Source organism: Lissotriton vulgaris, chromosome 2_1, assembly GCF_964263255.1.
Source record: "Lissotriton vulgaris chromosome 2_1, aLisVul1.2, whole genome shotgun sequence".
Classification (NCBI taxonomy): domain Eukaryota; kingdom Metazoa; phylum Chordata; class Amphibia; order Caudata; family Salamandridae; genus Lissotriton; species Lissotriton vulgaris.
Window position 1 is genome coordinate 1,317,468,442 of NC_141687.1, and position 27,257 is coordinate 1,317,495,698.

The following is a 27,257-nucleotide window of genomic DNA, read 5'->3' on the forward strand; positions in this document are numbered from 1 at the left end:
ATAAATAAGGTCCCAAAAGGTTATAAATTAACTGTATATTTCCATTATTTTATATTCTGTATTTCATGAACCAAATTCAATTTAGGCCTGCATTTTCTTTATTTTGCTCGATTCTGTTCTCATGGAAAGACTTCTTTATGCTGCATGACATTCACCTTATACGAACTGACCGATGGACTTTGTGGTCTGACCAGATGAGGTGACCCAGGAGGTGTCACCCCGGAACTTGAGGATTATATTATACATTGATTCAATGGAAAGAGGGGCTCTTGCTCACTCTTGGAGGCACACATCGATTCTCCTTACTTTGGAACTTCCTCGCGGACTCTACTGGCTTTCCTTCCCGCTGATGCAAATGCTGTGTGCACTATGTTCGGACTTCTTTCCCTTTCATGGAAGAGTACTTTTGAACTTGTTTTTGTCCCTTCAAGAACTTTCCCAGAGTTTTGGTAATTATTGGTAACTCAGATTTTGAATTGACTATCTTGTACTCTTAGGTCTTAAATGCCTGATATTGATGTATTCACTCCTCTTAATATTTTGATATGAATCAAACTTTAATGAAATCCTGTTTCAGTCCTTCCATGATTTATCTCTAATAGTTGATTGTGCAGTGCAACTGAGTGCTGGAGGGCAGATCTTAATGTTATTATTCTGCATAGCTCTAACTGAATTATTGGTTTGTATTTTAGTTCGACTGAATTTCTTCAGGAGATTTGGTCTAACTGTGATAATACTTAACTTGTGTAGCCTGGATCTGAAAGTTATGTACATAAATGTAATTACGAGTTTGAAGGCCATTTACTCAATTCCTGGTCCTCATTGGATAACTGGAGTTAGATCCCTTATGTCCAACCCCTCTCTGCATGAAGCAAGATCCCTCGTAGGACCAAGTGAGTGAGAAATAAAGCGATTGAGAAAATAAAAAGTTAACGATCAAAGATGGCCCAGTGAGGCTACAACAGGTAATTGTTAACATTTATTATTCAAAAAGATGTATTTGCCAGAAAAAGTTGAAATCTCAAGTCAATACTTTTGTCCAAATAGATACATTGTTGACAGTCCAGTTATTCTAGACTCAACTTGAAGACTTAACAAGAAAGTTACAATGTGTTCTGTCCTTATGAATAGGAAGCAATTCAAGTATGACGTTCTGTAATTATGTCTTTAAGCCCCCTTAGTTTTAGGTTTCGTCTGCTCAGCACTTGTGCTATGCTTGCAAAATCACTTGCAACGAAAAATCAAAATCTTAAAAAGTGCATAGAGCCACCCATTACTTACCATTGTCTAGCTCCCACGTTTCTCTCGGATCCTGTCCTCTTATTGGTCAGAGGCTATCCTGCTCGCCAACTTCCTCCTAGGCTTCAGAGTCTTAGTCCAATCAGTGTAGCTTTGACCAAGTACTGCTTCCTGCTGCCAGTGTCTTCACACTGGCCGCAGGTACTCTTTTTTAAATTTTCCACATGCACTCTATAAGAGTGCATGTGTTGGGCATCCTCTCCATGAAATTGAAATGAAATGAAATTGGGATTTGTAAAGCCCAATAATACCCGGAGGTGTCTAGGCTCGGCGGCTCAGATCTGAAATATGAGCCTGCACAGGAGCAAACAAAAGAGATAACCACTACATGTTGAACAGCAAGGTTTTTAGTGATTTGCGGAAAACCATGAGTTTGTTTTCTGTCTTCAGGCATATTGGGAGTGAGTTCCACAGCTTCACTGTCCCAGCCACGAAGCTTCTCCCTCCCCAAGATGCCAATTTGACTTTGGGTACTGTAAGATTGGCGGAGGTAGCAGAGCCGAGCTCCCTGACAGCGAGATACCACTGAAATTTGTTTGTCAGGAAAGCCGGTCCGAGTCCATGGAGTGCCTTGAAGGCAGTGCAGAGTAGACTTTGAATTTGATCATTCTTTTTACTGGAAGCCAGTGTAAGGAAGGTAGAGCATGTGCTACCGATTGCTGTTTGGGGATATCGAGCAGCAGACGAGCTGCTGAATTTTGTAGGAGCTGCATTTTAATTAGGAGGTGGGTGCGTATGTTCAGGAATAGTCAGTTACTGTAGTCCAATCTGGACAGTATGAGTGCTGTCACCACAGCTTACTGGAGTTCTAACGGAATGAAGGGAAGGATCTTTCTGATGATTTTGATCGAAAAGAAGCATGAGTTGGTCATGGAGTTAATTTGCCCCTCAAAAGATAGTTTGGACAAAAAAAATATTCAGAGGTTTTTCACTTTATTTGTTGGAGTGGGAATTTAGCCCATTTCCTGTGGCCACCATTTGGGACCCCAGAAAGAAGTATTGTTTCCAAAAAGGAGCACATTGTTTTTTCCTGCATTCAGCTTAAGGCAGTTTTGGGCCATGCACTGCCCAACTTTGTGCAAGCATTCTTGAAATCTTCGAGCAGTGTTCGAATGGTCTCCAAAGAAGGACACCACAATTTGAGTGTCATCGGCGTATGACACTGTTTTGAAGCCAAAGGATTTTATGAGCACGCAGAGGGGAGTAACATATAAATTAAAGAGTGTTGGACTCAGTGAAGAGCCCTGTGCACTCAGCAGAGCAAGGTGAACGAAGACGAGCTATGCCCTTCAAGCTCCACTCTCTGTTCTCTGTCAATGAGAAAGGATTTTAGAAGGGTCAGTGCCTTTCCCCTAACTCCCATGGAAAAAAGGCGCCTGATAAGCTGGTTGTGGTCAACCGTATCGAAGGCTGCTGAGAGGTCCAATAGGATCAGTGCTGTCTTCCCGCCTCTATCCAGAACCTCTCTGATTTCCTTCAACACATTTTTCAGAGGCAGCTCAGTACCATGTTGACATCTAAAGCCATACTGCACACAGTCCAAACCCTTCTTCTCCTCCAAGAACTTGGTAAGTTGTGTATTCATGGCCTTCTTGATGATCTTAGCGAGCATTGGAAGCCGCGAGATAGGTCGGTAGCTGTTCACGTCTTGACAATCCAAACTAAGTTTCTTGAATAACGGGAGAATAGATGCCTTCTTCCAAGCAGTCTGGAAGTATACCGCAGACAGCATCCGATTCAAAATCCCTGTGAAGAAACTGGCCACGGTTTCTGGAGCCAGGTGGAGTATTTTAGGGAGGCAGGGGTCCCAGGGTGATCCTGAACGCATCTGACTAAGCATAGACATCACCTGAGTTACTGATATATTGTTAAAGTTGTAAACTCAAGTGATTGAGTCAACTGGAGAGGCTCCCTCATAGGAAATCTCGGCCTTGGGAATGGAGGGCCCGACGATCAACATACCTCCTGCTCCTTGGGCTAAGGAAACAGAGTCTACAACTGCCTTTACTTTTGCTTGAAAGAAGGATGCAAGCTGGTTACAGAACTCTTGGTGATGCCGTTATTTTTTCTTGGTAGGAAGTTTACTTAGTTTTTGTACAGTTGAGAAGAGTTCTTTAGAGGAGTTGAGAGAGGCTCTTATCTTAGTAGAGAAATATTGTTGTTTAGCAGTATAAAAAAAATTCTTTATACGCCATTGCTTTTTTGTAATTGAGTTTGTCATCTGTTTTATAGTATGAGCGCCACTTCCTTTCCAGCCTTTGACATAATTGCTTCTATTGTCTCAGGCTTTCATCAAACCATGGTACGGAAGGCGTTGTCCTTTTAATGTTTGCATATTTAGCGGGCGCTAAGGAGTCAAGGTTTCTAGTAATCCAGTTATGGTATGTTGTTGTGGCCCCCTCCAGATCTGCAGGAAGCCCTGGTCTGGTAAGGTTCAAATTTCGCAAGAGGTTTTCCGGATTAATTTTATGCCAAGGGCGTTTGACTATTTTGATTGAAGAGGGAGGGCCCACCTCAGCTCCTAGCTCTGGACAAATACTAAACAACACTGCGGAGTGGTCAAACCAGGTAAGAGGGATAACTCACACCTTTAGATGTACAGATCAGCTTCTTTCACAGTACAGGTAGCTTTTATGAAAAACACTTTAGGGATCTTGGCATTGTGACTGAAATGGTGCAAGCTTGGTTGCTCTTTTCACTGATGGTGCTGGCTCATTCTGTGCTTTGCTTCAAGGATAAATGCTGGGTGTGATTCCTTGCTCTTTACTATTTGAGCGCTTTATAACAGCACCAGTTACATTGCACGGAGATGCTTTTTTTTTTAGTTTTTGAAGGCACTGGGGAGATTACATGTTTTGGCCAGGATCACAGGATGTTTAGCTAATGCCAAGACTCAAACCCAGTTCCCCAAGTCGGCAGCTCCTTCCGTTATGCCACTTCTTTATTATTATCTCAATCAAAAGAGGGAGTGGAGAGAGGGAGTGTCCAGTGGGACACAGGGAGTGGATTCAATCTCCCCTTACTATAATTTATAAACATAAGGAATCCACCCACAAGGCATAAAGTGAAACCCTATGGACAATCTCAATGGTGATGTGGTTCCTACTTTGGTGGGAAGCACATTGTGTTTTTAAAATACCCCTCACACACCAAAAGGGCCCTTGTTGTCATGCTTCATCATAGGGGTCTTCGCACCCCTCTACAGAGCGTGGCGTGCTACTAACCAGCGAATACGCAGGAGCACTTGATGTGACCTCTATGTGTAGTGTGTGAGAGAGGGTGTGGGTGTGAGTGGTTGGGTCAGAGGTGAATAGTGAGTGGATGTTAAAAAATACCTGGCAGGTAGGACTAGAAAGAATTTTAATAAACCTCCTGCTGGTATTGTTAAAAGACGTGAGGCGGAGGTTTTTCATGTATTAATGTACAAACAGCCTCCTATGTGTCGGTGTCAACATGTTTCGAAGTTGGATACTTCTTCTTCAGGACGGGTACACAGATCCCTACCCTGCTCACAATCAGAGAGTGAATTACTGTCAAAACATAGGGAATGCCATGTGTGTGTTTACTTGTAGTATGCCTAATCAGCTCAGTATGATATGGTGACAAGATAACATCTTTATCTCCTTTTGCAATCCAGTGGTTGCAGGCCTCATGAGCCTTCGTGGAGAAAGACGTAGGGGACCCTGTGCTTAATAGAGCACTATGTGGGAGGATACTGCCTCACCCGACCGTCTCCTCCGCGGCTCCACCAGCATATTGCAGCTCAGGAGCTGCAATATGCTGGTGGAGCTGCTGTGGCACTGCCAAGCATATTACAAGTTGCCTCACTGCCAACATTTCCATGGCAGTGAGCTTGCCATGGAAAGAATGGCAGAGCAGCAAGTCAGGCCTCTGGCCCTGGGTGTGCATGCAGGGGGAACATGTTGCACCCCCTGTATGTTTGAACCCTTGTTCCTGCACAGCACGGACTGGACAATATGGGGTAGGAACCTACTGCGGCAGTCCCTTGGTGCTGCCTTTCTAAGACTCTCCAATGAACCTAGAAATGCACGGCCATGGGACTACCTTCAGACTGCCGTTGCACCACCACAAGACCAGGATTAAGCTCCGAATCTGGCAGGTGTTGTGTGGACGGGTTTGGCGGTCCTCAGGTGGAGCGCTGGTGTGGCGCTCTGCAGGAAGACCAGAACCTCGTAATCAGGGAAAGGGCTATTTCAATGTCATTAACAAAGTGCTTCGAATTTTTTTTACAAAAATGAAAACAGTAGTATGGGAAATGCAGAGTACTCGGACTGAGAAAACTCCACAATACAAAACTGATTCTGGGTACATGGTACATAAGTTCTACATAGGTCTCTCAACAGACAAATGAAAGTCTTGGTGCAACCAGCTGAACCCCTCAACATAATTAAAAAGCCATTAGTAACAAAACGGTTTGGCAAAGCCATTAGCAGCGGCCCTTGCAGGGAAGAGTGGTGAGGCCAGGTTGGGGGCTTTCAACAGACTACCACGAGGGAAAATTAAATAAATGATTAATTTTCCCTCGTTATTGTCTGTCGAAATCCCCCCCCCCCCCCCCCCCCCACACACACACACACCCAGCTCCACCGTTCCACCACTCTTACCTGCATGGGTAGAAGCTGAAAGCCAATAGATCTGACCTTGATAAACTGGTTCATTGATGGGTTATTCATTTTATCACAGGCATATGTAACAAAAATAAAACGACGCACCACCTAAATGTGGCCACCATTTGCTTGCTATATAAATTGTATTAATTTTTTTTTTATGGATGAGGCTGTTTTATTAGTAATTTGTTTTAAAAATATATATTTATCCTTTCAGATGTGCCGATGCATTTTATCCTTTGTGAAGGAGTGGAATAAATCACCACTTAACCAAGCTCACAAATCGCACGTACCTACAATGTTACTTTATAACTGTAACTTAAACAAGCAAGGCAACGTCCATAGGTTGCATGTATGTGACAGCTATTGCCTTGGACAATTTCTTTCGCCATGTTGTACAGGAGTGGGAAAGAAGAAGCAACATGGGCAAGGGGAGGGAAGAAGAAACATGGGCAGGGCAGAGGGAAGAAGCAACACAGACAAGGGGTGGGTGAGAGGGAAGAAGCAACACGACAAGGGGGAAAGGGAGGGATGAAGTAACACAGATGGGGTTGGGAAGGAAGGAGCAACAGGGACTTTGGGAGGTCGGAGGGAAGAGGCCACACAGACAAGAGGGGTGGAAGAGAAAAAACAATGTGGGCAATAAGAAGCAACACGGACGGGGGGTTAGAGGGTCTGAAGCAACATGAACAAGGGGGTGAGAGGGAAGAAGCAACACGGATAAGGGGCGGGGAAGAAAGGCGTAACATAAAAAAGGCGGCGTGGGAGACAAGAAGCTACACAGACAAGGGGGATGGAAGGGAAGAGGCAACAGGGATGGGGTGGGAGGGAAGAAGCAACATGGACAAGGGGGTGGGAGGGAAGAAGCTACATGGACAAGGGGTGGTAGGGAATAGAAGTAACACGAACAAGGGGGGTTGGGAGGAAAGACGCAACACAGATAAAGGGGTGGGAGGGAAGGTGCTACACGGACAAGGGTGGGTGAGAGGTAAGATGCTACACAGACAGGGGTGGGTAGGAGGGAAGATGCTACATGGATCGAAGCAAATCAGACAGCTGTGGGAAGATAGAAGCAACACAGACAGGCTGGGGAAGAAGCAATATGGAGAAGCGGGTGGGAGGGAAGAAGCAACATGGACAAGGGGGTGGGGGCGAAGAAGCAATACGGACAACAGGGGGTGGGAGGTAAGAAGCAACACAGATAAATAAGAAGCGCAACAGACAATGGGGAGGTGAGAGGGAAGAAGACACGGGCAACGCAAGGGTGCGAGGGAAGAGGCAACACGGACAGAGTGAGGGCAGGAGGGAAGAAGCAACACGGACCACATGAGTGCAGGAGGGAAGAAGCAACACGGACAATGGGAGGATGGGAGGAAAGAAGAAACACAGACAACGGGAAAGTGGGAAGGAAGAAGCAAATCCGACATCTGGAGGGTAGGAGGGAAGAAGCAACACAGACAGATGGACTGAAGTAGCAACATGGACAATGGGGGCCTGAGGGAAGAAGCTACATGGACAATGGTGCTTGGGAGGGAAGAAGCAACATGGAAAATGGGGGTGGGAAAGAAGAAACAACACGGAAAATGGAGGGTGGGAGTGAAGAAGCTGCACAGACAACTATAGAAGCAACACTGATGACAGGGGTGGGATGGAAGATGCAACATGGATATAAGGGTTGTGAGGGAAGATACAACATGGACAAAAGGAGGGTGGAAGAGAAGATGCAACACAGACAATGGGTGGCTGGGAGGGAAGATTGAACATGGACAAAGGGCAGGTAGGAGGGAAAGATGCAACATGGACAAAGGGCAGGTAGGAGGGAAAGATGCAACATGGACAAAGGGTGGGTAGGAGGGAAAATGCAACACGTCAAAGGGCAATTTGGCAGAAGATGCAAAATGGCCAAAGGGGGGGATGTAACATGGACAAAGGGCCGGTTGGGGTAGAAGCAACACGGACAAAGGGTGGGTAGGAGGAATAATGAAACACAGACAAAGGGGGTTGGGAGGGAAGATGCAGCATGGACAAAGGGGGTGAGAGTGAAGATGCAACAGGGACGAAGGGATGGGAGGGAAGGTGCAACACAGACAATAGGGGGTTGACAGGAAGATACAACTCTGACAAATGGGGGTGGAAGGTAAGATGCAACACATACAAAGTAGAGGTAGGAGGCAAGATGCAGCATGGACAAAGAGGGGCTAGGAGGAAGGATGCAACACAGACTGGGGCTGGTAGGAAAGATGTAACAAAGACAAAAGGAGGGTCGGAGGAAAGATGCAACACAGGCAAAGGGTGGTGGGATGGAAAATGCAACACAAACAAAGAGGGGTGGAAGGGAATATAAAACAGGGACAAAAGGGGTTCTGGGCAAGATGCATCATCAACAAAGGGGGTCGGAGGTACAATACAACACAGACCAAGTGGAGGTGGGAAGGATGATGCCACACAGATAAAGAGGGGGTTGGAGGTAAGTGCAATACGGACAAAGTGGGTGGGAGGGTAGAAGCAACATGGACCTCTAAGAAGCAACATGGACAAACAGTTGGGTGGGAAGGAAAAAAAACACAAAGTGGGGGTGAGCGCGAAAAAGCAACAGGACAATGGGGTGGAAGGGGTGAATCAAAATTGACAACGGGGTTGGAGGGAAGAAGCAACACAGATGACGGGGTGGGAGGGAAAAAGCAACACAGTCAAATGGGGTAGGAGGGAAGAAGCAACACAGATAACAAGGTAGAACTTAAAAAGCAACATGGACAAGGAGGGAAGGAGACAATAAGCAACCAGAACAACTGGAGTGGAAGAAAAGAAACAACACAGACAACAGGGAGGTAGGAGGGAAGAAACATCATGGACAATGGGGGGGGGAGAAGAAACAATATGGACAACAGTGGTCTGGTAGGTAAGAAGCAACACAGACAACAAGGAGGCCATGCAGACAACATGCGTGGGAGGGTAGGAGCAACATGGAAAACAAGAGGGTGGGAGGGAAGAAACAACACGGACAAGAGGGAGGGAAGAAGCAACACATACAATGGGGGTGAAACAAGAAGCAACACGTTCAACGGAGTGTGGGAGGAAAAAAGTAACATGGACAATGACAACAGGGGAAAAAAGAGAACAATAGCACCTCAGTCACAACCCGATCAGGGTAAGGTCACTAATCAAAATGAAGCAATCACCACCTGTCAATACGCCAAATGAAAGAAGAGGAAGTAAAACCTGCACACGCTGGTCAATTAAGAGGCAGCAAATAAGAGTATAAATGAAGCCAACAAATAGAACACAATGGGCGGGCTCCAAGACCCTTTTAGTAAACAACATTTCTTGAAAACTATAGCGCATGAGCTGTCTCAGTTGAGACAAATAGTGGAAGGGAAATAACTCACTATATAACTGGGCACCTGAAGTTCACGCAATATAGGTGGATTTAAAGTTATTATAAAAATTAAATAAAATTACATTTTGAACCAGCATTGCCAAGGTAGCAAAATAAACAATTTATCGGCTGTGCTGACTAACCAGCACAGGCTTTGCATAGTCACAGAAAGGGGAGGGAGGCAATGAGTAAAGCGTGCCTACTCATTACCGATGTTATATGTTGTAATCTGCTGATGAAAGTCCCCTCTATGTATGTATATTATGTGTGAATTTGTACGAAGCTGTCTCAATGTCTAGTCGTAAAATGTGAAGGAAATGAAGCTTCAACTACAGAATTTCAGCTACTATCAACATGTATACAAATCAGACATATAAAATATTATATTTTTGTAGCTTGCTTATTAAATGCCCGTATTGGCAGAGAATAGAGATAAAGGAGATCGGCTGACTCAATATTAGTTGAAAAGTTCAATACACTTTTTTAATTGAATGAAGATTCTGCACACAAATAAAATACAGGGATTCCGAAATGAATTAAACAGAATACAATTACAAGGGTCTCTTTTGAACAATGGGTTTATGGTGGACAAAAAATATGTTGTATCTGTGCTAAAATGTGTTCTTGGTTGTTCAATTTAGCAAAGTTCTATTTTTAAAACAAAATGCATTTTAATAATATATTTGGTGGATGTTTATAATAGCAAAGAACTGCTATTTTGCTGTATCCTTCTTTTCGTGCATTTATAATAAAGATGTGAACGCAGGTCGTAGGGATTGATTTAATACAAAATAATCTGTTAGCTGGTACACTATAAATTCATTACTAGTAATGCAGATAATGTTATTAATGCTGCAGAAATTTTCAACAAAAATGTTTATAACATGCATATACTTTTTACTGATGTATGATCATAAAGAGGTATACGAGCCTTACAAATATACGATTTGCCCTAGTTGGTGCCTTGGCGTACCAGGCATGTCCCTTGTATTGCGGCATTCCATTACGAAAGATCTTTTTCTGAGTTCTATAACATTTTGTTGTAAATAGAAGTCTTTGAGCCAGGTGTATTATCAGGTTACTTTATTCAGGTTGGGTTGCAGGTCAAGTCATTAAGATGTAAATATGAGAAACCACACCAGGAGTGACCTCCCTGTCACTCAGCCTGCCTGGTGCTAACTGCCAGTTGAGACACAGGCCAAGCCCCCAACATTCCATGACGTCACCAAGCATTCTGGCAGTGACACCATGTTAGCCACAGGGAAATCCCAGCCAGGGAAAAGAGACATAGATAAATATAACACATTTGTAATATTTAATTATCTATAGTTCCCTGTGTTTGGGGTGTTTTCCATTTTATGCCTACACACATCTTTTTCCAGTCTTACATGGAATTTTCTTTACTGAATTTGTTAAACAATACCTTAACGTTCAAGAACTCCAGGGCTCTGCTTCATAAAAACATCTAACATAAATACAGCTCTTGTGTTAATTGTCAACTTTCTTCTCACTTGAGTATACATAAGCACCATGGTTGCATTAAGAGGCCTGAGGAATTTCAAGGTGTATTTAGTAGAGCCAGCATGGTGGCACACTCCTCAACCACAATGGAGAGAATTCACATCTACCTTTCACTCCCCATCATCAATATTAAGCCCCAACACAGCCTAATATATTTGACTTGTTCATTCTTTTCATGCCTGGTATTAAAACAGATTAAATATTATGGTTTCTCACTTGTAAACCAGGATGGCAAATAGACTACAGAAAAGTGTGTACTCACTGTGGCACAATGGTGATCTGTACAGAGCAAATGAAGAGGAAGACAAGTGAGGCACAAGCCACATAAGCGCCAAAGCGGTCATCCACTTGCTTAGAGTACTGTGTAGGGAAAAAAGGATAACAAATATTAGGGTACATAGCCACAGTTCAAAAACTTTGATGTTCCAAGATTATAAATGAAAAACCAATATCTCCATAAAATATGACGGCACAAGCCCCCGCTATCACAAGAGCATATTTTTCCTTGTGACAAATGGAAACGTTTTAAATTTTGGGGGTTTTCAGATAAAAAAATAGTTTTCAGAAAGATGATATAATGGGATGATCTGTTACGATGATGATTTTACAGGAACTGATAAGTTCCTGTATTGCTGCAAACAGACTGGTGTGAATGGCTTAAACTAAAACCACTAAGCCTAAACCCCCTTGCCCCGCATTTCTTCTCTCCTGATAGAGATCTACTGAGGACTTTGATGGTGGACTAACAGAATCCCAGGCCCTCCTGCACTACATCTAGCAGGGCCTGGGTAACACCAATAGGCCACAGGTACCCCTGCAGGAGCAAGAGGGGGGACTGCATTTCACCTGCCCTAGAAGACGTGTCCCCCTTTTAAGGCCAGCCTGGAAATCAGTTACAACTCACAAAAGTATTAGCATCGTATTCCTGGAATGTTGACGGGCTAAAACACGAGCTAGGAGACCCGGACTCATGAACAAGGAGGGACGGTCAACCAACATGTATAACACTTACATTCATGGGACCAAGTGACCAAGAGAGAGTACTACCCTGAAGCAAATCATGTCCCACAGGGGGGATTTCGACAATCATGATGCCCGAGTCGTTGTAGGGGACTTTAATACACTGGTGTGATTGACTGCTTCTTGCGCATGGCCCAATGCACAAAAGTTTGAGACAAAAGTTAAAATAAGTTTCCAAAGAATTCCTCCTTCTTTTGGAGGGATTTCACACCTTTTGTGGTATGAGTAACATTTTTGAGGTGCACTTATAGCACTATGGCAGTTACAGTTTTCAAGGGTATTCGCATGCATAAAATTGTGGGATGTGGAATTTTTAGTAGGTGGAAAATTTTACAGATGGAAACTCTTACACTATTGTACATTTGCATATTTGACCTTTCTGAGAATAAGGACAAACTATGTGGACACCTTCTACAATGCTAGATAACTCAAGTCATAGAATGTTAATGTACAGGTTTCAATGAGACATCCTAGGCTTACATAATGTAGCTATGGCTCAAAGCAAAAGGTTTTTTTGAAGAAACATGTGATGAAAGTATTTAAGCAGCACCAAAACAACATTAAAGTCAAGAAATCAAGTACTAAAATTACAAATGTAGTAAAAAAAAAGTCATTTTAACCAGTAAAACACCACTAAAACAATAAAAACTGGTTAAGGGGGATCAGGAACCAAGAATTTCACACATATGAAATAATGAGAAAGTAAAAGCTAATGTTAGCCTGGGGGACAAGGGTGACAGGGTCCTAGGTGTTGTTTCAGACAAACCACAGTGGAGCACAGGTTGAGAAAGGCCTAGTGTTTCCTCCTGGTCAACAGTTTGACCTTTAGACTTTCTACAGCCTCACAGGTGAAAGGCAAAGTCCTCAAATGGCTCAAGGCAGGACAGTGTGGCCATCGAGAGTGCCACAAGGCTGAATATGCTAAATGTTAGGAACACATTGACACTCTCTTTTGAAGCTAACAATTCTGCACAGACACAATTGAAATCTGTAGCCACTGAGGGTGTTTTTGCTACTTTTTCTGACACTGTGCAATCACAGTTAGTCTCTTTCCTAGAGCCAAAATCATCCAGAGGGATAAGGCAGTACATGGACGCTTAGGAAGGTCGCTTGAGGCTCGATATTTTTGATTCAGGGTCGGGCTCAAGCTGTTCGTTTAGGCACCTTAATTTTTTATCGCTCTATCTCTATGTTCACAAATGGCCTCTTTTTTGGGATCCAAAAATCTACCAGCGATGTAATGTCATGAACTGAGGGTCAACAGGGCTCAACATCAGTGGGGCTTCTTCCGTATGAGCGGACGAGCTCCGTCCTCCCCTCACCCCCCACCCCTCCAAAACCACCGATGTGCAGTAAGCTGGAAAATAAAATAGTAATAAAAGGATTTTATTGCCATTTTGTTTTTGCACCTTTCTACCGATAGGAGAGGGCAGGACAGTACGTCATTGCTGCTGATTGCCAGCAGTGACCAGTGGCCCCATCACTATGAATTGCACATGTGAGTTTGACCAGCTACTTTGCTACAGTTAAAGGGACATGTGCAATTCACACACTCCAACCCAGCTGGGTTGGAGAGCAGGCACAGGACTCCAGCGCCTTTTGGAGCGCTGGGGCAGCTTGCCCCAGCCAATCCAGAGACTTCATGAGAGCAGCATTTGGATTGGATAAGGTATTTGGCTTTGCGACATCATCTCGTGTTCGGAGGAGTCTGAAACCTGTGACTGGAGACAATCGAGGAAGTTCTGCAGGATAAGGTAAGCAAAACTTTATTTTTTTATTTTTTAATTGTTTATTGTAATGTGTTTTGATTTCCTTTGGTAATGGTTGTAATATAAATATATGTAGCGCCTCACCATTTTTTAATACCACCAAACACCACTGCTCAGCATAATAAAACACATTCTGTAGGAGGCACTACTGACATTTTAATCCATGCATTGTGGGAGATACTAAGAGATCGTGGCCACTAAGGTCTTGCCTATCTCGGGACTTGAATAGGTCAAACATCACGTAAATTTTTACTTTTCAGGTTAATGGATATTGCTTGATATTTTCCTCCAGGTCACTTCTAAAGTGGGAAGACTGCTAGGGACAACTTCTAGATAGCAGTGCAAGAAAGTCTCAAGCCGGGGTACACGTACATCTACATCTCAGCCTCACACTGTAAACTGGTTCTTCCACAAATGCGCCCTTTTTGTCTCACCTGGGATACAAGAGACATGTAGAAGAGATGCAAACACAACCCAATCTGTCCAAAGGTAACCTAGGTATATACACATTTTTAGGTTTCGGCTACCGTCCCACTGCGTAAGCAGTGGGTGGGCGGAGCCGAAATCTTTTGTTAGTACTATGGGGGCCTGAACAAGCCCCTCTTCTCCATTGGCTGGCCTCGTAAATGCTGGCCAGCCATTGGAGGAGAGGAGCGTCACTGAGTTCAGGGCCCGCCTTGACGCGATTCGGGGGCGTTTCTGGGTCTTTTTTTTAACTCTCCTCTTCCCATTGGCTGGAATTTTACCTTCCAGCCAATGGGAAGGGGAGAGCGCGAAAAACACGCCCCCGAATCCCAAAATGTGGAGATCGATTTACCAACTTGTGTGTACAAAAAAAGGGTTAAACCTTGTGTTCTAACATGGGGCCCTGCCTGGTGAACTCCGGCTATATGTATATGAGGGAGACGGCTATGAGTAAGGACAGCTTACGAAGTTGCACGCACGTTTTACAGTGCATCTCTCCGTGTAGTCCTTATTGTAATGAAATGCCTCCAAATTCAAATGAAAAAACACTGTTTTTTGTTTTTGTTTTATTGTACACCAAGGATTGAAAAGCATTTGCTCGTTTCTTGGTATCGATTTCAAACGCCTTCAACAAAGTGAAAGCAAACTACGGTAATTGTACCGTGATTGACAGGTAGGGAAGTCTAAATATTGAATTAAAATAGGTTGGGTAAAAAAAAAAGAAACATCCGGCCCGGAAAAGATTATTCAGCTACCCCGGAAAAGTCTGCCCCATCCACACGCGGGCTGGCTGTCACTGCAGGCTCGTGCTAGGAGAGCCTAGTTTCATGTGAGCTGCATAGTTACTAGTGGTGAATGAAGATAGCGCTCTGTAGTCCAGTTACAGGTGCAGGTAACTTCACAGATGGAGACTGCGCTTCAGACGAAACGCAGCAGGGGTTCGGCAGCATTTTTTGAGCATCCCAGAGCGGGCACAGCCAAGGGATCAGGTCAGTCGGAGCGTTTGGTGCATCCTAGTTACAAGTCCATTCCTCACTCATATGGGAAACTCGTAGCCCGCGACTGATCACCTGTGTAAGGCTTATAGGACTTTTCGTTCGTGGAATGTATGCGAGATTTACGTGTGAATGAAGGGTACAACCACAATCGGACCCAAATGACAAATGGAAATACGGGATATATTCATCTGTGACTCCACTTGTTTTTTCCTGTGGTACCTTTTCTCCATCAGGAGCACAGGGAGTGACGCCTCATGTGCTGACCATTTGCACTTTCGGCACAATAGATGACCCCTCGCCCCTCCCCTTCACCCCGCCCCCTAAATTATGAGCGATTAGTCTCAGTGTGTTGTGTCTAGAAGGGGAGCGGTGGGGGCACATTATCCGTTTCGGTACAGGGTGAGCACGCTTTCATCCCGCATTGTGGCCCAGGCTCAGAGCCCGTCCAGGGGTAGGTAGCCGGGAGTCCAGCTGCAGGCTGCTCGGGTGACACAGGCCGCCCAACTCGCCCTTCTTCCTTCACTTGGCCGCTGAGCTCGGAGGTCGTGGGCTGGGATTTCAGCAATGTATAAAATGGAGCCATTCAAGTGCGCGTCCTTTATTAAATTATCCCATCGTGATAAAAGTGGGGTCGTCCCCCTAACCACTACTTTTTATTTTTTTTATCAATGTGGCACTCGCCTGTGACAATACACTGTTGCACATCATGTATGCCAGGTGATAATAAACTGGTTTGAAAGATTAGGCAAGAGGGGGTGGGTACAGAAATTGAAAAAAAAAATACACAATAATTTATTGTTGTACAACGAGGTTCGCAAGCACGCGAGCGCACACCCACAAACATTAACATATACAGTAATAAAAACAAGTTTATCAGCTGATTGCAGTATACTCCACCCAATCTCTTTCTCTCTTTATTCTCGTCTCTTTGCCCCCCTCCGCTTTCTTCCTTTTAATATAAACAGATCTAGTAATCTAAACTTCCAGTGACTCTGCCAGTCTCTCCTCTCTGTCCCATCTGCGTGTCCTCTCTCTATCCCCACTTGGGTGTGCCTAACCTCACTCTTTCCCTGCTTCCCCAATATCTCCACCCTTTCTCCCCCTCTGTTTCCCGCCCCGGACAAGCTTCTCGACTTCCCCAACGTTTATGCTGCAACTAAATCGGTCTGCTGGCAAAAAATACGATTATAACAACTAAATAGGCTATCATGACGTTTCTTTGCACATGAATGTTTGTTATTCCTGATGGTTTTTGATAGGGTGCAAGTCACATTAAGAAAAAAAAACAACAACCCTCCAGGCTTTCCACTGCTGATTACCAATGTTTCCACTAGGCTCGCCCCTCCCCTTTTCTCGAAATATGCTTCATTCGAGCCAATGACGCACCTCTGAAGTGACATCAGCTCACCCAGACAGTCTCACAACATCCCGGTGGTGTGAGCCCGAGCGGCAGGATAATGCCACATTATCAACTATTTTCTCTCCTTTCCCAGAACTGCTAGTCGTTCCACGGTGCTCGCCACACCCTGGCTCGGCTCATCCGGACACCCTTTTGGGTGTGAGAAATGTGGTACCCAAACTCGGCAGGCTAAGCATTCAACCTACGTGAACCGGAGCATTGTATATTTTAAAAAAACAACTAAGTAAAACGAGCCCTCACAACGAGGCCCTGGCACAATAAACTTACAGTGAAAAGGGAAGAAAACCCATAATAAGGGACACTCCCAGCAACCACAAAATCAGCACTGGTATAGAAAGACAGTGCTTTAAATGGGCCGGTACTGTGCACCTGCACTTGGTTTTATTTTGAGAGAGAGCGTACCTGCTCTTCTCAAGAGAAAGATAATACTTTTACTTGGAAAGTAGCAGCACTTCCCAGAAACAAGCCCTTCTATTTTTCCTGCACCTCTATTTTTCCATTTTAAGCACCGAGGAAAATCCTTCAATTCATTGGTCAGTTGTGTGGGCCTGGAGAACACATTTAGTAAATGAAGAAAGACACATTGCCATGAACGTGCTCTTTGCCAATGAGGGTGTGTGTTTTTATGTCCCGAGTTGTATACTTTGGGTGGAGAATTACCCAGAATGCCTCTCTTGAACAGTGATCTTGAACTTGTCTTTTCATTTGGATTTTCTGCAGCCTGTAGTATTTAGTGCACAATTACATCTTAATGTTATCATCGTTTCAGATCCCATAAGGAATTTTCTGAAGATATTACTCTATAGGTGTGATAATAAACATCCTTACCTAAATGTGTATTATCATTTGTTTAATCCTAGGCTACTGCGCTTTATTTGGAATTGAACCCATCGGAGTGGTTGAAGGTTATGCCATTAAGTTTGGCAACTGCTACCACTATTGTATGTTTTATGCTAGAGGATGATGGATTAGCATAACCTGTTCAAAGTCACTCTTTGATATTGTATGAAAACGTGGGCTGAAATAGGAAGTACAAACTGGGTGTCAATTCAGTGTATGAACATATTGTCAGGTTCATGTTTGGTTACAATTGGTTATTACTATTATTTTAAGGCACATAAATGCAGGGCAGGTGAGTGGTTGTGTGAGGATGGAATATATGAATGTGTTAGAAGTGTAATATGTAATATGCTATTTATGATCAGTTCTGACTGTGAGGAGAGATGTCTTGACTCACAAGAGTTGAAACCTCAAGGGTGTCACAGAGGCGCTTCCTTCCTCAATTTTGTTAATTTAATGGCACAGTACTTTTGGCAGTTCTGTTTACGGCTTATGTCTTGCAGCTTTCTATGTGCAGACGTTATACATTAATTTTAGCCAGAACCATACCATAAGCGGTTCCAAACTCCTAGAAGATTTAAGCATGGAGTAACACATTTTGTGGCATAAGACAAAACATTTTTGTGGCACAGAATATATTTTTGGGAGCATTTATGTTTACTCGTTAACTTTTTGATTTACACTCATTTTATGCGTAATTCCATATTTGTTTTATGCGTAATTCCCTTTTCAGCGCTTCTGTGTCTTAAAATGTATAGAAACACATTCAAATGAGCACATGAAATGGTGTCAAACTTCCTTTCAATGCTCATTCGAAGTCAAATATTGGTGTACACCTAGAAATACCACTCTCATGGAAAAAGAAAATTGTGTTTTTTAACACAAAAAGCGCCTGAACAGGTGTGTGTGGCTCTGAGTGTGTGTGTGTGGCTCTGAGTGTGTGTGTGTGGCTCTGAGTGTGTGTGTGTGGTTCTGAGTGTGTGTGTGTGGCTCTGAGTGTGTGTGTGTGGGGCTCTGAGTGCATGTGTGGCTATGTGTGTGTGCGTGGCTCAGTGTGTGTGCGTGGCTCAGTGTGTGTGCGTGGCTCAGTGTGTGTGCGTGGCTCAGTGTGTGTGCGTGGCTCTGTGTGTGTGCGGCTCTGTGTGTGTGTGTGTGTATGCAAATGCAATAGATCTCGCATTTGCGAGACAATAAGTTATTGGCATTTTAAATGACTGCCATTTATTTATCTGTTTTCAAAACCAACACATAAATAAAAATGTTGTCAATAACAATGCCAATAGCTCTAACTTTTGCAAAGGCGAAACCGTTGCATTGTAAATGCTTGTTTTTTATAGGAACTAAGGTTTGCCTGGGACTCATTTATTAAAGATATATTTTCTTTTGGTTGTTTACTCAATTACACAGTTTATTGACAATGACTGGTCAAAAAGAATAGGGAAAAGGAGAAACCTGTCTAACATTTGGAGAACTTGTTTTTAATATTTCTCAGGTATTCATCATTTTAAGAACGTGTACAGTATTAGGAGTGTGCAATGCACAGTGCCCTCAGTGTTCACAACAGCATACAATAAAAGTGATTATACAGTGTGCAGGCAGCAGCACGCAATCAAAAACAAAGTATGGTATGGGCTGTGTTTCTTATTCAGTCTCATTACCAGAGCGACACTGTTATATTTGACAATAATGCGTAATGCGTTTTTTCGCAGCCGCGGCCCGTGCAGGTAAGAGCGGTGGGGCGCGAGGCCTGATGGGGGTGTATTCCGACAGATGACGACGAGGAAAAATTAAATAAATAATCTGACTTGCACATGCCGTGGCTGGTGTTTTGTCCTCTTTTCTAAGCCTCACTGCCGCCGACAGCATTAAAAACAGATTTTTAGATGGCTATGCAAGCAAGAAAAAATGCTGTCACTCACAATGAAGGCAGCCAACGCCTCAGGTGGGGAGGCCCACTGCCCCATGCTGTGGTGGGCAGAACTAAACTGTTAATTAATCAAATAGAAAAAGAGGTCTGACTAACGTGCAATATCTCCCGGGCAGTAGCACCATCATGCTGTTTAGACTTCCACTTTTTAAAATACTAATGGTTCGGTTTCTGTTTCTCAATGTTAATCTGTAAAATGTGCCAATGGCAATGAAGTCTCTATGCCAAGGGCTGCGCCGGTTGCCAAATGCCCTCCTTCTCATTTCCCTGTGGCCCAGCATGTACCTCTGGGAAGGGCATTTTAATGGCTGGTTTGAACTGTGCCAGTAGATTGTACAGCTATAAGAGGAGTTTTCTGAAACCCTACTGCTCCCAGTACTCCTGTTCCTATAGCATTAATGAATGTTTCAGAGTTTATTACCATGAGATCATTACTTTTCACCCTCTTTGTGTGTTCAGAAATAATAAAATAAGTGGTTGTCGATTATCTAAACATAAGACACTCTTCAAAATGTATAAATGCTACATTGGCTGACCATCATAATTAGCCCTTTTGGTCCACTGAAGCCCTTTACCTTTTTTTCAAGATCCTGCTCTCGAAATGTTAACAGAAACTTGCGCACATGTTCGGACCGTAATCGATCTATACTTCTGGCATCAATGGCCCGGCCTAGAAACTCGTCGACTTCATCTTCTGGGTTCATGTTTTCCTGCGTGTTTCTGAAAAGAATGGTACAAACGCATGAAAGTAGAAAAACATGCAGGACATTGAGGCTTTTTGCATTGTAAATCACTTGGCATTCTGTTAATTGTTTCCGTCTTTCGCCTTTCAGTGCCGTGCTTAATTTGAGATGGGGGGTTGCGGTGCTCTGCACCGGCACTTAATTATCAACGCGAGCACCAATGACCACGGTCTATTGTGAGATGAGCAGAAAAACAGCGTTTAATAATTCAAGATACATTCAAAATAAAAACTGCCTGCCACCCACACCACTCATAACTTTGGGTTGCTGGGAATTGTCTGAAAAGTAAGAGTGCGATGCCACTGGCTCTGGTAATTAATGACACATGCTGTGGTGGCCTGAGAAGGGCTCTGGCACTTTTTTGTTTGTTTTTACAAATTAGGCACTTTTTCGGTGTGCTTCTGATGAGAGGTTGCTTAAAAATGTTAAACGCACTGGAGATTAATCTCCTTGAAAAAGTTTATCTACTTGAAAAATATGCTGACTATTTTGGCCAGTAGAGGTAAAATTATCTACAAGGCATACACAAAGTCTAAAATCTTGGTTTCCATGCATTAATGATTTGGGTTTGGTCTTTAAATGACGGAGCTACTTCAGGGAATCAGTGTTCGATTATGCGAGACAGACATCACAATCTTGACCCGAGTACCTACTGAACTTCCACAAGGCCCAAAAAATCCGACCCAGAAAGGTAAAGTGGCCTCTGGGAGTCATCCTTGAATCACCTTTGGTTGACTGGCTCAAGTAAAAGACCTTCTATGCTATATATGTACAATGATTAGCGAAATATAATTGCATTTAAGAAAGACGGAACATAAAAGATACAAACGATGCTGGGTAAAAAGACAAAAATTGCATAGAAAACATGTCACTAAAATTAAGTAAATCCAAAAGAAGTCATAAAGAAACACCAAACTTCCCATAGGAAACCACTGGAAAGATGTTCAGGTTACACCTTCAAATAGCAATGCTGCAGTTTAGTAGAAGGCCTAACAAAACAGGTATTTAATTCGAGTTTCTTTTACTGTCACTGTTTAACCACACCAAACAAAAATATAAAACATGGCCATTAAGCCTCAATATGCCTTTAGAACACAGTCCTTGTGAAACTTCTCCCTGAAAGAAGTCCATCATGTCGTTCTGCCCTAATACACGATAAGACAGGGTGGTGGAGCTGATTTTTTTAGGCACTACCGTGCAGAATCAGGTAAAAGGCAGTCTAGAAAAAAAAAGACTCCCATCTATGTCGCATGGTTGTGATTTCTACATATGTTTTGTTATGACAATGTGTTAATAGTGCCAAGTAAAGATACTTGATTGAGAGTTGTACCACTATGTCTAAGGATAGCCTCTCTCCCAAATATCAACTTTAATCTCGAGAAAATGAAATAAATACCAGTCTCTTTGTTATCTATTGGACCATAATGCATAGTGCTTAAAGATAAAAAAAATAATACAATCTTTGTTTCTAGAACAAACCGTGAAAAGTTGAATAATATATGCTACTTACTTATCCTTGGGATCTTCAAAACCCTTGAAAGAAAAGGAAAAAAATAGATGAATGAATATTTAGGACTGTAAAGAGAATCATTAGGTTTTACCTACTTCCTATGGAATGTGGTAGTCTTTTACTGAAATGTTTACATCTAGGGTTTTCACAGAATATTCTTTTTTTTAGAATGTAGGTAAATTCAAGGGAGTGTCTAAAGTTTAAAGAAAATGTGGATTTACAGAATGCACCCGTCTCTCACATTCCTACAGCAGCTGATATAATGACAGACAAAACACCGGGTTAGGTATAGGGGAAAAATTATTTGATCTGGTGAAATCCTTCCCTTACTAAATCATCCATACTTCACATGTAGTTTGAGTGTGAAAATATATTGTGATTGTTTGTGAATACCAATCAAGTCCCACATTTGAGTGTGTTTCCAACATTCCAAATGGTCTCCTGTGCCCCACAACTGGGAATACCCACAGGTTACATCTTTCCCACATTTACGACTATGGAAAATCCTGCCATCTTGCAAGTTTTCTTTAGATCTGAGTTCCATCTGAGAGCCGAAACAAATGTCCACATATCATGATTCTAGAAATAGGGATCTGCCATTAGTGTTCCACATCCAGGTGAAATCTCGGTATGCAAAAAATATGTGTAGGCCCCTATTTAGCTTGTGATAGGTGTATAAGGTACATGGTAAAATGAGTGACTCATACTCATCAGATAGACTTTTGAATAAGAAATGTAAGTGTGCAGCCGGGGTTACAAGACACACCATTGTAGGAAGCTGTCTCTCTATATAGTGCACCAAAACGAGGTATACTGTGCAGAGATTCCAGGCATCCCTTATTGGTTGACAGAGGCAAAAGTGATAACACTAAATGTTCTCTTTTGTAGTATGGACCAGCATTGTAGGCCTATCAGAGGGTTGTGCTAAGTAGTTTTTGTGCTCACAGAGGCCATAAATGAGACACACACTCAAAGAATAAATCCGAGACAAATTTAGAAAAATAACTCATATTTGTATATACATATTGATACCAAGACCTTCGTAAGCAAGTATGTGCTTTTTAAATATAGAATTTCACAGGCAAGTAAAATGTTAATTTAAATGCTTCTTTACGCGCAATAGATTCCTATGGGAGAAAAAGAAGTACAGTATACAGGTACTTGCAGTAGGTTTCTGAGGGTCCACTTCAGGACTTAAGGTGGTAGGGGGGTAAGGTCCAAAGTACTTTGAGTTCAAGTTCAAGTTCAGGAATTAGTATAGTGTACTACTCACCCAGAGGGTCTCAAGGCGCTTGAGGGAGGGTGTGTGCATTATTTATCGAATAGCCAGGTTTTTAGCTGTTTTCTGAAGGAGAGGTGGTTCTGTGTAAGGCGGAGGTGAGAGGGGAGAGAATTCCAGGTTTTGGCCGCTAAGTAGGAGAAGGATCTTCCTCCCATGGTGGATCTATGGATGCGCGGAATTGCGGCGAGGGCTTGATTGGATGATCGTAGTGGGTGGGTGTGTAGAAGGACAGTCCTGTGTTGAGGCATTCGGGTCCTAGGTCGTAGAGGGCCTTGTGTGCGTGGGTGAGGAGACAGAACGTTATTCTCTTGTCGACTGGGAGCCAGTGGAGGTCTTTCAGGTGCCCGGAAATGTGAGCTTGACGGGGGATGTCCAATAAGAGTCTGGCTGAGGCGTTTTGGATATGTTGGAGTTTTTTCTGTAGTTTGGCTGTGGTTCCGGCGTAGAGGGTGTTTCCATAATCCAGTCTGCTAGTGACCAGTGCGTGGGTGACTGTCTTTCTTGTTTCGGTGGGGATCCAAAGGAAGATTTTTTTGAGCATGCGAAGGACGTTGAAGCATGAAGATGAGACGGCGTTGACTTGTCTGGTCATCGAGAGGGAGGAGTCTAGGATGAAGCCCAGGTTACGTGCGTGATCTGTGGGTATGGGTGCTGTACCCAGGGCCGGTGGCCACCATGAGTCGTCCCAGGCAGAGGGGGATGATCCTAAGATGAGGACTTCCGTTTTGTCCGAGTTTAGTTTTAGACGGCTGTTCTTCATCCATTCGGCTACTTCTTTCATTCCTTCATGTAGATTGGTTTTGGCGGTGTTTGGGTCATTGGTGAGGGAGAGGATCAGCTGGGTGTCGTCTGCATAGGAGATGAAGTTGAGGTTGTGTTGTCGCGCGATGGATGCGAGGGGACTCATGTAAACGTTGAAGAGGGTGGGACTGAGTGATGATCCTTGTGGTACGCCGTAGATGACTTCGGTGGCCTCTGATTTGAATGGGGGGAGGCGGACTCTTTGGGTTCTCCCGGCGAAGAATGAGATGATCCAGTCCTAAGCTTTTCCTTGTATACCGACGTTGCTGAGGCGTTGTATGAGGGTGCTATGACAGACTGTGTCGAAGGCGGCGGAGAGGTCAAGTAGGATGAGGGCAACTGCTTCTCCGTTGTCCAGTAGCGTTCGGATGTCGTTTATAGCTGCGATGAGGGCAGTTTCGGTGCTATGTTTGGCTCGGAAGCCGGACTGTGAGGGGTCGAGGGAATTGTTGGATTCAAGGAAGGCGGCGAGCTGACTATTGACGGCTTTCTCAATGACTTTGGCAGGGAATGAGAGGAGTGAGATGGGGCGGTAGTTCTTAAGTTCAGAGGGGTCTGCTGTGGGTTTCTTCAGAAGGGCGCTGAGTTCGGGATGTTTCCAGCTTTCTGGGAAGGTAGCGGAGTTGAAGGAACAATTGATGATATCGCGGAGATGGGGTGCGATGATTGTGAGAAATTGGCCTGATATGTGGTGTTTCCAATTCTGGAACCACCTTGTATCAGTCCAAACAATCCCTTATGGTGTCTGGTTGTAAGTCAACCTTGTTAGACAAGCTATCCTAGGGGTAGCATGGACTAAGCAGCCTTAAAGGCTTAACTTAAGAGGTCGTGTTAAGCGAGCTGTTTTACCACATACAATCCTGTAATACCAAATGAAAGGACACCACACAAGTATATATTATAAAAATGTATGTGTTTATTTCTAAATTAATCCCCAGTACTCTTTATGAGCAAAGAGGCACAAGCGTTAAATCAAAAGCAAAGTATAACATACAAAGTTGCACAATTTTGGATGAGGGCGGGTGGCCACTCAAACCATATACAAAAAAAATGGTATAAGAGATACCAATCGAACAGTGGTTAGGCCTAGGGCCTAGAGAATCGCTGGGAGCAGTCAGGACTAGCAATGCTGAAGTCGGGAGTAGCCCACGGAATTCGGGTGCAGCACGTAAAGTGTGGCTTGCACCAATGCAATGTCAATTGTGCATAAAAGTTACACAAAGTTAGTTTAAAGATACTTCCGCTGAACCTAGAGGAACAAAACTTAAGACACAGACCCTAGAGGTGTGTACCAGTGTAGGAACACCGGCGTTGCAATGTTACCTCACCCACAGGAAGTGGCTGCACAGGGTCGAAGTGGCGTCGGGTTTTGACACGCAGGCTCTTGGTGCTTGGAGCTGAAGAAGCTGCAGGCGATGGGAAGCAGAAGTGTCCGGTGTGATCCAAGGGCGGATCGAAGTCGAGATGAATCTGAAAGCAGAGGGGACAGAGTCTGGGTCACTCAGCAGTGACCAGGGCGGAACCAGGACGGAACCCGGCAATGTCGGGCGCAATCAGATGGTTGTCGAGAGGCTTCTCTCCACTGTCACGTGGGCTCTGGGGCATCTGCGATGTCCAGGAGCAGGTCACGATCTGTCCCATGCAGGCTCTCGCCGTCAGCACCATCGACTTCAAGATTTCAGCAAACAGCACTTGGCAAAAGCAATCCACGCGGAACCGGGAGATTGCTTCTCACTCGGACCAGGAGGGTCAGAGTGGGGGCTCCTTTTCACAGGAGCTGGTGCACATCTGAAGCAACCAGAAAAGCAAGTCGTATTCAAGTTTTCGTCGGCACAGGGGCCACAAGCTAGCTGGCAAGTGACTGGGCCAACGCGTCGAGCCACCACAAGCAGAAGGGCCCCACGCAGCACTCGTCGAGTGTGGAGGAGGTAGCTTTGGTGCAAGTGTAGCTCGGGGTGAGGGCTTCTCAAACCCCGGTGTACAGCTTTGAGGGTCACTCGTGGGCTGCACGGTCAGTGTCTCGTGGCCTTTTCAAGATGACGTGCCCCACGCTCCCGGTCGCCTCCACGGGTCTCAGCTTTGCAGGGACTGTGGATCGGGCTGGGAGAAGGCAGGCAAGCTTAATCTCGTCAATCTCTGTTGCTTGAGTTCCGGCGGGAACTGCATCAAAGCAAGGGTCGAGGGCTGGATGGTGCCTGTATGCACAGGGTGGTCACTCCTTGACCACAAGGGAGATTCTTCAGTCTTCTATGTTGAGTAGAATGTCGAAGGGTCCAGAATTCGTTTCTTATGTTTCTTCAGGATGATCTGAGTTGCATTGGCACTGCTCCCACTCTTATTCGAATCTGGTGGGTGGATCTCCTGCTAGGTCCCTCCCTATGGGTGGGACCAGGAAGGGGGGCGGTTACACCCCCTTTCCTTTGTCCAGGTCACACTGGAGCTGGGGCTGGTGTGCCCCAGAACCGGTTTGACCGGATTATGCAAGAGGAAGCCTTGTGCTCCCCAGGCACTGTCTGGTTTCTTTCAAACCTCCCTGCTACAATCCACTATCTCCTGTCTGGGGTGGTGTGACACCTCCCTGTGACAGGAAAGCCTTTGTCCAGGCCTCCTCTGCTGAGTTTCGGTCAGCAGCAGGAGGTCAGACATGTGTCTGTGGCAGAAGCATCCATTTTGTGGATCTGAGGCTCTTTTAAAAATCAACCGCGTTTCAGCAAAAGTAACATGTCGTCCCCTCTAGAGGGGTGGAATGCTACCCCCGTCGCCAGGACTGGCGAGGGGGTAGTATTCCAATTCGTATGACACCTTACACGACATGTTTTGATAAAGCCAAACCAAAGTTGACATATAACCGCGAGGATTATAATGCACTTAATAGTATATGGTTTGGCATTATCCCGGAACAGCTAAGGGAATTGGTCCCGACAGCTGCAGACAGGCTCAGCTCATGCTAGAGCACCATCTCACATTAAACCATGCACTCTGCCTTCAGGATTGTTAAGGCCTGCCATAGGAGTGGCTCACAGGTTTATATGTGTCCAGATAGGTTTAGATATAGGCATACTAGATCTAAGCAAGGGGTGATTACACCACCTTGCCCCAGCTGAGTGATCAGCCAGTTGTGTCAATTTTAGATAGCCAGCCAGGGGTGGCAAAAGATATGCTGCAGCCCCTGGTAGGCCTTGGATGCACCTATGCCCTGGGCACCTATAGTGCTCTGTACAGGGGCTGATAAGTTGACCCAAGCCAATCTAGTTATGCACCTAGGGTACATGGAATCCATTTTACAGAGAGAGCAGATAGCCTGGGGCCCTGATTAGCAGGGAACCAGGCCAACTAAGTCGAAAACCAGCTAAACACAAGGCAAAAAATCTGGGGTAACCATAGTCAGGTAGCTACCTTCCTACAATGATGTAGTCTGCTTTGTTGAAAATGTGGTGGGAACATGGGTCGGTTGGCGATCCTGAATGGATGGAGTTCATCAGGCGGATGGTGTCTTCAGTAGTGATTGGGTTCCAGGCGCAAAGGTTGTGAGGATGCTGTTTTGGTTCGGAGGTGGGTGGAGTGGACTGTTCTTCAGACTGGTTTTCAAAGCTGTTATGTATGTCGGCGATTTTGTTGTGGAAGAAAGAGGATAGAGAGTCGCAGAGGTCTTGGGAGG

At 44.4% G+C, this 27,257-nt stretch overlaps 1 protein-coding gene across 1 annotated transcript in view; it reads right to left on the bottom strand.

Moving 5' to 3' along the window:
- Positions 1 to 27,257, bottom strand: part of ADCY5 (adenylate cyclase 5) — a 1,577,350-nt gene that overhangs the window by 240,253 nt on the left and 1,309,840 nt on the right. Inside the window, exons 9-11 of the mRNA XM_086957077.1 lie at positions 21,517 to 21,539; positions 19,839 to 19,983; positions 11,087 to 11,184 (exon numbers count right to left, since the gene is read on the bottom strand). Of these exons, the coding sequence (XP_086813203.1) occupies positions 11,087 to 11,184; positions 19,839 to 19,983; positions 21,517 to 21,539 (266 nt within the window). The remainder of the gene's footprint in view (positions 1 to 11,086; positions 11,185 to 19,838; positions 19,984 to 21,516; positions 21,540 to 27,257) is intronic.